Source organism: Taurulus bubalis (genome assembly GCF_910589615.1).
Source record: "Taurulus bubalis genome assembly, chromosome: 20".
Taxonomy (NCBI): domain Eukaryota; kingdom Metazoa; phylum Chordata; class Actinopteri; order Perciformes; family Cottidae; genus Taurulus; species Taurulus bubalis.
This window is the reverse complement of record NC_136608.1, coordinates 15,690,336-15,701,595: the sequence shown is the minus strand read 5'-3', so window position 1 is coordinate 15,701,595 and position 11,260 is coordinate 15,690,336. Positions and strand designations below refer to the sequence as shown.

Genomic DNA, 11,260 nt, shown 5'->3' with positions numbered 1-11,260 from the left:
GGCGACTCCTCTGGTTGTATAGAAGTCTATGCTTCATATGTTAAAGCTGCATTCTCTCGACTGACCACCAGGGGGCGACTCCTCTGGTTGTATAGAAGATAAATCAAGTGAAAAAATGACCCAAAGTTGGACGAGGAGGGACCCCAGACCCCTTTACAGATGTTCAGATTCACATCTATTCTTTCTCTGCTCTTGCTAATCACTCAGTTCTTCCTCAATTTCGTCAGGAACGAGCCACAGATCCCGTATCGTTCACCAGACCGTTCCTTTTCCCTGGAAAGACTTTGAGTGACACCAGAGGATTCACGCCAACTGTCTCTTTATTCCAAACCGAGACTCAAACCAACAAAGTGAAACACATGAATCACATCAAACTCTCTGAATTCCCTCACAGTCTGGTCGTCTGTCTCCGCGAGGTCAAGCGTCTCTCATGCATCCGTGCGTCATCCTCCTGAATCCACTTCCTTCCCTTTTTGGTTCTCAACGTCTCTTCTCGTGAATTTTCTGTCCCTTGTTTCAGTTTCTCTTCTTCTTCTTCTTCTTCTTCTTCTTCTTCTTCTTCCTCGTCTCCGTTTCAGCTGGAGCTGAAGCCACAGGGACGGCTGCTGATGGAGGCCAGATACTACCTGGAGAAAAGCGGTGAGTGGTTGAAGCCAAAGATGGAGGCACGCCGGTGCTTTTGCAAAGCAGAAAGACACTCGAGATACGCGGCCTACATCCGATGAATCAGACCCTGATAATATATTATATATAATATATGCGAGCACAAAGGGTTCTGCTATTTACTGCAACAAATACTGATTATCTCCTCAACCACAAGGCCAGAAAACCCTTGGGAACATAGATAATACGTTCATATGTGTGTTACTGGTATATTGGTCTATGATAGTGCACAGAAAAGGAATATATATATATTTAGCAAAGAAATAATTAAAAGTTGTATTTTCTTATCGTACCTATATTTTCTATATTTGAATTGACAAACAAAACTTGATGAACACTTTAATGCCAGGCTATTTATTAAAAAATAAATATTGTTGCTGCTGCCAGAAACTCGACAGTGTGTCACTTGTTGTGCATTAAACAATAGTCTTAAATTCCCAATTTAACGGTAATCATGTAAAATATTAACCGCTTGTTGACTCACTATTATGCTGAGTCGTGGTTGAGAGCTGCAAAACATCATCACAGTACTTTTCTCCTTCAGCATCTGAACCACGTTCTATTCTTTAAATGCTTTCATGTGTGTTCAGAGGGAATATTGTTGTGTTTTGGTGTAAACAAATAGTGAACGTGATCATAAAACACTGACCATAACCGACCGGTCTGTGCAGTCCTTCTAATCTCTGCACCACTCGTGTGTTTTAATGGGCCTTAATCCTCCTCGCTAATTACTCTTTACTCAAACTATAAATAAGAGCTTACGAGTCTCTGCAGGCCCTCGTGTGTGTGTGTGTGTGTGTGTGTGTGTGTGTGTGTGAGATCCCTTTCACGGGGTGCTTTCCCGACATTAACACCATGAAGTCCCTCCAAACTATAAAAAGGAAGAAGCTGTCTCATGTTTCTATTTATAGAAACATGAGACAGGAAATCGTCGCTCAGAACAACAGGTGTGACAACTTCCCCCAGAACTGCATTCAATTATGTGTACAAACACACAATGAAGGGTGTATTGTGTATTTATTTATGTGGGCAGCCGGTAACTAACCCACTGCGTTATGATTCAGCAGCGTACAGACTCCTTTAGAAATAGATATTCAGCTTTTTTGTTTGTTTTTAAAGGGACAGTTTGGGGAAATGTGCTTATTTGCTTTCTATTCAAGAGTGAGAGGAGAAGATCTGTGCGTTACATATTAATATTAATGTACTGATTTAATATATGAATTAATATAGTAAAAACTATACCCCCACTGAGATCAGAATAAATTATTATTATTAAATCACACTGCTAATGCCACATTGTTAACTTTAAGTGCACTTTGACAAACCCTGTCATGCACTGTATCTCAATGTTAATGAAAGTCAAATATAATCCATGTATCCGCCCCATAATGTGACTGAAGTAAACCATCTGCCAGGTAAACCTGGGATTTTACGCAGTTTTGACCAATTAGCCAACAAAATGTGCGTACCAATAAATAAATCATTTCTGCATATTTGGTTTAATGGGTCACAATATGACATCACAGAACGGGGCTTCAAACTCTTTGAGCCCAAAAATGGGGACCATTTTATATCAGGTCACAAGGTACAAATAAAGAAAAAAACATGTTAGGTATCAAATTAAACATAAAAATCAGGGCTACAATAATATATAATCGCCATGTACAACCTCTAAACACAACTCAGACAATAGATAGGAGTAGGCGTTAGGGTTTAACGGGCTACACAGAGAAGAAATGGTTCAGTACACAAAAAGGTAAACATCTAAATCAAGGAGCTCAGCAATAAAATGTATTTTGCATGTTTTTTTTGTTCTTTTTCCTCTTTAAACAAAATAACGTCTGAATGCGTTTCAGACGCCGCGGGTCAGCCGGACGGAGACCAGGAGTGCGAGCCCGGCAGAGAGCGAGGGCTGTTCGCGCTGCATCCGCGGCGAGGCGCCATCAAACAGGCCAAAGTCCACGTGGTCAAATGTCACGAGTTCAGCGCCACGTTCTTCCCTCAGCCGACCTTCTGCTCCGTCTGCAAGGAGTTCGTCTGGTGAGCAAAGCAAACTCCAATATCAAGAAACCGCCAAATCATCGCTTTCTTCTTTCCCACGTTGGTCATTTTAACCTGTTTTCATCCGCCACAGGGGCCTGAACAAGCAGGGCTACCAGTGCAGACGTGAGTCACAGCTTTTCATTTAACCACGCTATAGAGAGAGAATATATATGTTGTCTATATGTTCTTTCTTTACCTATTTGCACTTTATTATTATTATCTGTATTCACTATATGTTGGACAGGAGAGGAACGTACGTTCAAATCTTCTGGATGTTTGCACAAATGGAAGAATTGACAATAGAAAACAAACCTATTTTTAGGCCTCTGCTGGAAAATGTCATACCCAAACTAAAAAGGGTGTATCTCTGCAACCACTAGGGCTATTTGAATAATTTTGGCTATAATAAGAGGTACACATATGAGATGTTGTTCAGATGTGTAAACATCAGTCTATATGTTACTGGTTAAGAGAAAATGAAGATGACACATAGAAAAAAATGAAAAGGTTTCAGGTCCACCTATAAAAAAATCACTTTCAGGATGATTATTTCTTTGAAATGATGCAGCTGTAAGGTCCAACTCTAACCCAAATTATAGCTCAATATGTGAACATTCTCTAACCCAAATCATAGCTCAATATGTGAACATTCTCTAACCCAAATCATAACTCAATATGTGAACATTCTCTAACCTAAATCATAGCTCAATATGTGAACATTCACTAACCCAAATCATAGCTCAATATGTGAACATTCTCTAACCTAAATCATAGCTCAATATGTGAACATTCACTAACCCAAATCATAGCTCAATATGTGAACATTCTCTAATCCAAATCATAGCTCAATATGTGAACATTCTCTAATCCAAATCATAGCTCAATATGTGAACATTCTCTAACCCAAATCATAGCTCAATATGTGAACATTCTCTAATCCAAATCATAGCACAATATGTGAACATTCTCTCTGCAAAGGTTGACTTTGATAAAGTGAAGCAGAACAAAGTTAGAGAGGGTTTAGAACAAAGAACATTCAGGTGAGGACTCCAAAATGTGCATTGGGGCACATTTACACACATCTGTGACATTTGAATTTATTGTAAACCATATATTTCACTTGTATATTACTTATTGTGTTCAATACATCCAAATACAGGCGGCTTTGGGGCTTTTTTTCTCTCCATAAAACAAGCTATGATTTACAGTTTTATATAACAATCGCTCAGTCTTCCCCCACTAGGGGGGGATTGGTTTAAAAGGTTAAAGCTGACTTTGACTTTTGACTTTGACTATAACGTTGTCTTTGTGTCTCCCAGAGTGCAACGCAGCGATTCACAAAAAGTGCATCGACAAAGTGATCGCTCAATGCACGGGTTCGGCCATCAACAGCAAAGAGACGATGGTGAGTATCTGCTCTCTGGATGTGTAAAGATTTGTAAACTCGTGGTTGCAAACGCTCACTAATGAGGTTCGCCGCCTCACACTGAAGGAGCTACTACAGACAGTCTGCTGTTGTTTCACTTCCTCCTGAGTTCATGTGCACGCCATCCAAAGGGAACGCAAAGCCTCGTGTTGTAGTCCACGGCCTGCAAAGGGCAAACCTGCCCCCTGCTGTTTGGAGACAGGAAGTGTTTCTGCCGCTGCGTTTTGGAGGAGGCTTCACGTGTTTTTCCGCAGATAAAGTTGTGTGATGTGACGTCTGTGTGCTGCAGATCCACAAGGAGCGCTTCAAGATCGACATGCCGCACCGGTTTAAAGTCTACAACTACAAAAGTCCCACTTTCTGCGAGCACTGCGGGACTCTGCTGTGGGGGCTCGCCAAGCAGGGGCTCAAATGTGAGGGTGAGAGGCGGGAGCTTTATGATTTATGTTTGTTTTATCTTGTCTTGTCAAGTTCTTTTTGTGAGGACCTCGTGCACACCTGCTTGCTTTGTGTTAACTCATGACACCAATTAAACGCAAACTTTCGCCATGAAGTGGATGTTCACAGATGTTTCTGGATGTCCACCAGTATCTGCATTAAAAAACAGCCACAAACAACCATAACAGCAGATATTTCAACATTTCCCGTTAGGAAAAGGCATTAAATATGTTTTGCATCTGTTTCCAAGTGAAATTAATAAAATGTCCAATTTCCATTTCACACACGGATGCAGCCAGTAGAGAAAACTGAAACTGTATTTTGCACACACACATCTTAACGTTCCCTTTTCAAAGGCGCATTGCCTGACAACACCTGGAGGTACGATCACTGGCGTAGATGCAACACTGGTGTTTTTCTTACATGCCGATAATGCTGCGTTTCCTGCGCAGAATGCAGCATGAACGTCCATCATAAGTGCCAGATGAAAGTCGCCAACCTCTGCGGGGTCAACCAGAAGCTGATGGCTGAAGCTCTGGCCACCATCGAGAGCAAGCAGCAGGTCGGGCAAACGCATCGTCGCTTCTTTAACGATGTTTAAATGTGTACATGTTGAGGAATTGCTCTTGAGAAGACACCGGGGGAAATTATTTTTAATAGCATGGAATGTACTGGTCCAATCACAAAGATGGTTTTACGGTGTTTTAAGTGTCTCAAGAGGGTGTGAATAATTGTTTTCAGCTTTTCTACCAAAGTTTTGATATGATTATCTCCTCAACCACAAGCGTATTTGAATAATTTAAAAAGGTATAATATACAGAAAACCATTGGGAACATAAATAATATGTTCATATATCTGTTATTGGTATATTGGTTTATGATGAGTGCACAGAAAAGGAAAAAGATATATATATATATATATATATATATATATATATATATATATATATATATATATATATATATATATATATATATATAATTTGAATTTAATATATAACATCGCTATATATGTTAAGAGTATCTGTGTGAAGTTTGGCTTTGATTGAGTGAAGTTCAGTATTTTTAATAATTAAACCGTTAACAAAATAAAAGTCCTACCTTTGTGCCTTCAGGCCAGAAACACCAGAGAACCCGACACAGAAATCATCGGTCGGGACGGTCCGGTGGGCGTCGGCCAGCCGGGGGTGGTCCGCGCTCCGTCCGGCTTAGTGACGGCTGCGTCGGCCGCCGCTTCACCTGCAAACAAAGGTACACACACTGTACGCGCTCCCATCCAGCCTGTCGCTACTTCTTGATAGTTGCATATACATATAGATATGTTCATTTGTCTCCACGTACCTGCAGAGGCGCAGGGCGTTTCATGGGACGGGCCGGCCGGCGGCGACGGGTCGATCGGCAAGCCGCTGACGGAGGAAGAGCCTCTGTACGCCGTTCCCAAAAAGGATCCCAAATTCACCGTGGACGACTTCGTGCTGCACAAGATGCTCGGGAAAGGAAGCTTCGGCAAGGTATCTGAGGAAGAGAAGCACGGGAAGAGAAACACAGATATGTGAGGTTAAAAGGGGAACACGCATATTCACTAGTTTGTCATCAGGCGTTCACGCAGCACATTGTGACTCAGGTGGTCAACACTTCTTTCTGCAGCCAGTTTCCACTGAAAACCATCATCTGAGGCAAAAAACATAGCCTGAGAACGTGGTTGGCAACTGTCTTTTAGGAAAAATCAAAAAACGATACACGCTCTGGCCGCGTTTCCAGGTGTTTTTAGCCGAGCTGAAGCGAAGCGGGCAGTTCTACGCGGTGAAGGCTCTGAAGAAGGACGTGGTGCTGATGGACGACGACGTGGAGTGCACCATGGTGGAGAGGAGGGTCCTCTCTTTAGCCTGGGAGAACCCGTTCCTCACGCACCTGCACTGCACCTTCCAGACCAAGGTAATGACCCCCGGACGCTCACCTGCAGACTGCACAGGCCTGAATGTACTACCTCCTCATATAACTTTAAAAAACAATTAAAGGTGCACCTTCTTTGTATAAATTACGGATGCACTGCAAAATATACATCCTAGTCCTCGACTGCACTAGGCATCGGACTGACTATTATTCTGTTTGTACTATTTTTAACTGTTCGTTTCACGTCACATTTTGTCTGTATTACATTTTGCTAAGGCGTCAGCTAACGGGGATCCAGTTCATAAACTAAACTAAACCGCTCTGCATCCTCCATCTCCATCCAGGAGAACCTGTTCTTCGTGATGGAGTATCTGAACGGAGGCGATCTCATGTTCCACATCCAGTACTGCCACAAGTTTGACTTGCACAGAGCCACGTATGTACCGTCACTGAGGCAGAGCATCCATGTGCCAAAGGAACTTCTTGATCCACTGGCCCAGGGGAGATTAAAGAACATCCGCTGGCCGAGCATCATGTTATAATAACTTGCTCGTGTTATATGCATTACTTTCAGTACCTCTTATTGAGATAATAAAGTTGTTACGTTGAATACAAATTTAAAGCAAATTGAATATGCTGATCAACAAAAAGTATTTGATATTAGAGGTACTCAGTTTTTTATGCCATGACTCTTTTGGACTATATTTCCTTCTTCTTTGTGGCTTCCTGCAGCTTCTATGCGGCTGAAATCATCTGCGGACTCCAGTTCCTGCACTCTAAAGGAATCATTTACCGGTAGAGTCTCGGCGTCGGCACAGAAGCAGAATTGAAACCGGCCCGGCTGAAAACCTGCTCTTAATGACCTCCTGCTGCTCCTCTTAGGGATCTGAAGCTGGACAACGTGCTGCTGGACTCGGACGGCCACATAAAGATCGCAGACTTCGGCATGTGTAAGGAGAACATGCCAGACGAGTCGTGGACCGCCACCTTCTGCGGGACGCCGGACTACATCGCCCCCGAGGTGACGACACTCAGTTTATACGTACAAGATTATAGATTAATATGGAAAACCAACTCTGCAAGAAGTATTTTAAGTGATCACCTATCCCAACTACAGATGGCACAAAACACTCATCATATACTATAACCTATTTTCTTTCATCATGTTTGCATGTTGTGTTCTTATTCACCCCAATCTACAGCTGGGCTTCCAGATATTAGTTTATTTTTTAGCTTTTTCCTTTTATTATTCATGCTTATTATGACCATTGTGCACCAAATCCAACCTACTTGGAAATACAGCTGAGTAGAGATATTTGTCTTTGGGCCAATTGGTTAAACCCAACAGACCAACTTACTAAAATGTAAATATCATTAAGATAAAAGAAAAACTTAAAAGTAGTTAAAAGCTTCATTCATTATGTTCTCAATCAACTGCAGCTCTTTTTTATTCTCTACTCATGCAGTTTAAACTCAGTATTTCTGCACAGCTGCAGATGAAGATCAGGCTTCACTAATATCGTTTTTATCATACGTTTTTGTAAAACTAGATTGCAGTGGCGTCTGCTCACGTGATCCATAACATTTACAATATCTGCAGAGCGTAAAGTTCAAAAGACGAAAATTATTGAAACAAATTCACGACATGTTTTTATTATCTAAGAAATATTCGGTTTCCATCATGCCACGCAGTCGATGGAGAGCTTCTGCGTCGCCTAGCTCTAAAATCGACGGCCGCCTTGTTCTCGTGAGAATAACGTTGACGTCAGAGCAAGTCGGACACAAATCACCGGCGATCGATTCTGCACAGAACTGGCTCATCTCGAACGAGCCTATTTTCACTGCACCAACCATCACATTTACACACACACATATACAGTATAAATATATATATATATATATATATATATATATATATATATATATATATATATATATATATATATATTCATGTGTATTTCATGCCAGATCCTGCTGGGTCAGAAGTACAACAACTCGGTGGACTGGTGGTCGTTCGGGGTTCTGCTGTACGAGATGCTCATCGGTCAGTCTCCGTTCCACGGCCGCGGCGAGGAGGAGCTGTTCCAGTCCATCCGGACGGACAACCCGGTGTATCCGCGCTGGCTCACCAAGGACGCCAAGGACATGCTCATCAAGGTCGGTGGAGGGTTGCATGGAGCGATGCTCGAGATGCTGTGTTTGTTGCATGCTGCTCATTTGTGGACAAAAAGTGAGATTTATATGCGATTAACCACAAAGATCTTTTAATCGGTAACTAACTCGTCTATTAACATCAACTTCCCTCATTGGTTTGTATGTGTTGTCTTTCGCGCTTCTGTTTTTATTAACAATAATATTATCTTTGATTTATTTTGTATTAATCAACATGCTTATAAACTTTAATTAATATAACAATAATAATAATTAAATAATACAAACTTTAATTAATTTGCATGCTTATAAACTTTAACTAATATAACAATAATAATAACTAAATCATATAAACTTGAATTAATTCGCATGCATATAAACTTTAACTAATATAACAATAATAATAATTAAATAATATAAACTTTAATTAATCAGCATGCATATAAACTTGAACTAATATAACAATATGAAAATAATTAAATAATACAAACTTTAATTAATCGGCATGCATATAAATTTGAACTAATGTAACAATAATAGTAATTAAATAATATAAACTTTAGTTAATCAACATGCTTATAAACTTTAACTAATATAACAATACTAATAATTAAATAATATAAACTTTAATTAATCGACATGCGTATAAACTTGCAAACATCTGTTCAGGGACTGCTGATGAAAAATATCCTCTTGGCAAAACTCTGGGATATTTACAGACTTGTTTACTAAACGTAAAATATACCAATTCACAATAAACTAAAAATAAAAGGGGAAAACTGTAAAGATTTAATGGAAACCCTTCAAAAGTACGAGTTACCTCTTTAAGCCATCAAGTACAGAATAAAGTACCATCTAAACACAATATTTTAATTGTGAAATGCTGTAGAGAAACACACACCAATGAATATAAAAAATATGTTATTAAAATAAAAACTAGCTTTCCTTGTGCAGTGTGTGACCTCTGTTGTGTGTTTGTGCCGCAGCTGTTTGTGCGGGAGCCCGAGGAGCGGCTGGGAGTGAAGGGAAACATCCGGCAGCACAAGTTCTTCAGCAGCACCGACTGGGCCGCCCTGGAGCAGCGGGAGGTGGCGCCGCCCTTCAGGCCGACCATAGTAAGGACACTCACAGCTGCAGAGCCGCAGATGTTTACCTGCTTTATGTAGAGTGAAGAATGCATCCCAGAGTCAAAATCAATGCATTTTCATGATGCATAATGAAAATAGCTCCTTCCCATGTTGGTCATAGTTTAATTATAATGTTTAATTAGAGCTTAACGGATTACTCATTTTAGAGTCTGAGCTAATTATTTTAAATGCAGGTTTAAAAACAGGTTAGGCGCAAAATTAAATAATTAATTTCAGTCCTTTTGGAGCAATAATGCAATCATTTTTATTTTTCTACAAGTGTCTTGTAGCAGCTTTTCAAATGTCTAATGTGATGATGAACTGAACATCCTTGAGTTTTATGGTGGACATTTTTCTCTATTTTCGGACGTTTTATAGACCGAAACGATTGATGGAGACAACAACAATGTGGAAAGTACCACAAACCTCGACGACTAATGTTGACCCTAAAAGTGAATCGGCATGTTGAATTAAATTCGTGGCATTACCAGACCTCTAGTCCAATGGAGGACAATGAAAGACATGAAAGTGTGTGTCTGTTACTTCCTGGTTGCCCTTGTGTTGACACGTCCTCCTCCCCTGCAGACGTCGCCCAGTGACTGCAGCAACTTCGACAAAGAGTTCATCAACGAGAAGCCTCGGCTGTCCTGTGCCGACCGGACGCTCATCAACAGCGTCGACCAGACGATGTTCAGGAGCTTCTCCTTCGTGAACCCGGGGATGGCCCGCTGACCTCCGACCTCAAGCGGACAGAACCGGCGCCGACCGCGACTGAAACCGACTTTGGACCGCTGAATGAACTCACCTGCAACCGTGAACATGGAGATAACCACTACGGGGGTGTCCGGGGTTTAAGGCACATGCAACTGTGATGTCACTCGTCTTTATGTCTCGAACTGTTCTTTTTTAAATGTTAAATATTCACACATAACAGCCAAACAATTAACATCTCTGGAACAAGACCAAGAGGCAAATTAACAATATACCGTAAACGTTGGGTTACAAGCCGCTCCTACGGCCGGTCAGTGTCCTCGCTGTAGCAAGCTAGTTAGCTTGCGCTGCTGCTAGCTAGCGCTGCTGTTGCTACCAGCCGCTGCTGCTGCTACTGCCCGCGTCCCCTCTGCGGGTGTCGAGCCTGGTCCCGCCTACTTTCGGTGGTTTTCGGGGAGCTAGCGGAAGTTAGCGGGGGAAGTAACGGAGCGCTAGCAGGATCCCCAGCTGGCTACAGCGGGGAGCTAACGGGGACACTGACCGAAGGTAGTAGCGGCTCGTAACCCGACGTTTACGGTACTTTAAGTCCATTTAAGGCCTCACATTAAATTAAAATAGACATATAATTCCATTTTAAAGTTGTCAACCCCCTGCACTTGCCTTTGTGCTTATCAGGGTGAGTTTATTAATATAAAATTACATTTTTGTTCCTCGGAATACTTTCAGTTATTTATTTAAATAAAGCAAATTAAGATATTTTATTACACCAGATTAAATCTGTTCTATATATCTATTTCTTGTCTTATTT

The 11,260-nt window shown here is 41.2% G+C and overlaps 1 protein-coding gene across 2 annotated transcripts in view; it reads left to right on the top strand.

Annotated features, from left to right (window-relative positions):
* The window catches only part of prkcq (protein kinase C, theta), a gene marked incomplete at its 5' end in the record, with an annotated part of 18,533 nt that extends 7,953 nt beyond the window's left edge, over window positions 1–10,580 (top strand). The window contains 15 exons of one of the 2 annotated variants that reach the window (XM_079235797.1): window positions 579–639; window positions 2,520–2,703; window positions 2,798–2,829; window positions 4,026–4,111; window positions 4,422–4,551; window positions 5,023–5,132; window positions 5,686–5,821; window positions 5,918–6,081; window positions 6,332–6,505; window positions 6,808–6,899; window positions 7,196–7,258; window positions 7,346–7,484; window positions 8,432–8,620; window positions 9,601–9,729; window positions 10,327–10,580. In XM_079235797.1, coding sequence (XP_079091923.1) covers window positions 579–639; window positions 2,520–2,703; window positions 2,798–2,829; window positions 4,026–4,111; window positions 4,422–4,551; window positions 5,023–5,132; window positions 5,686–5,821; window positions 5,918–6,081; window positions 6,332–6,505; window positions 6,808–6,899; window positions 7,196–7,258; window positions 7,346–7,484; window positions 8,432–8,620; window positions 9,601–9,729; window positions 10,327–10,473 — 1,836 coding nt within the window. In that variant the 3' untranslated portion in view covers window positions 10,474–10,580. Of the gene's footprint in view, window positions 1–578; window positions 640–2,519; window positions 2,704–2,797; window positions 2,830–4,025; window positions 4,112–4,421; window positions 4,552–5,022; window positions 5,133–5,685; window positions 5,833–5,917; window positions 6,082–6,331; window positions 6,506–6,807; window positions 6,900–7,195; window positions 7,259–7,345; window positions 7,485–8,431; window positions 8,621–9,600; window positions 9,730–10,326 lie in introns of both variants that reach the window. The other variant, XM_079235798.1, reaches the window with a different exon arrangement.
* Window positions 10,581–11,260: the final 680 nt, after the last annotated feature.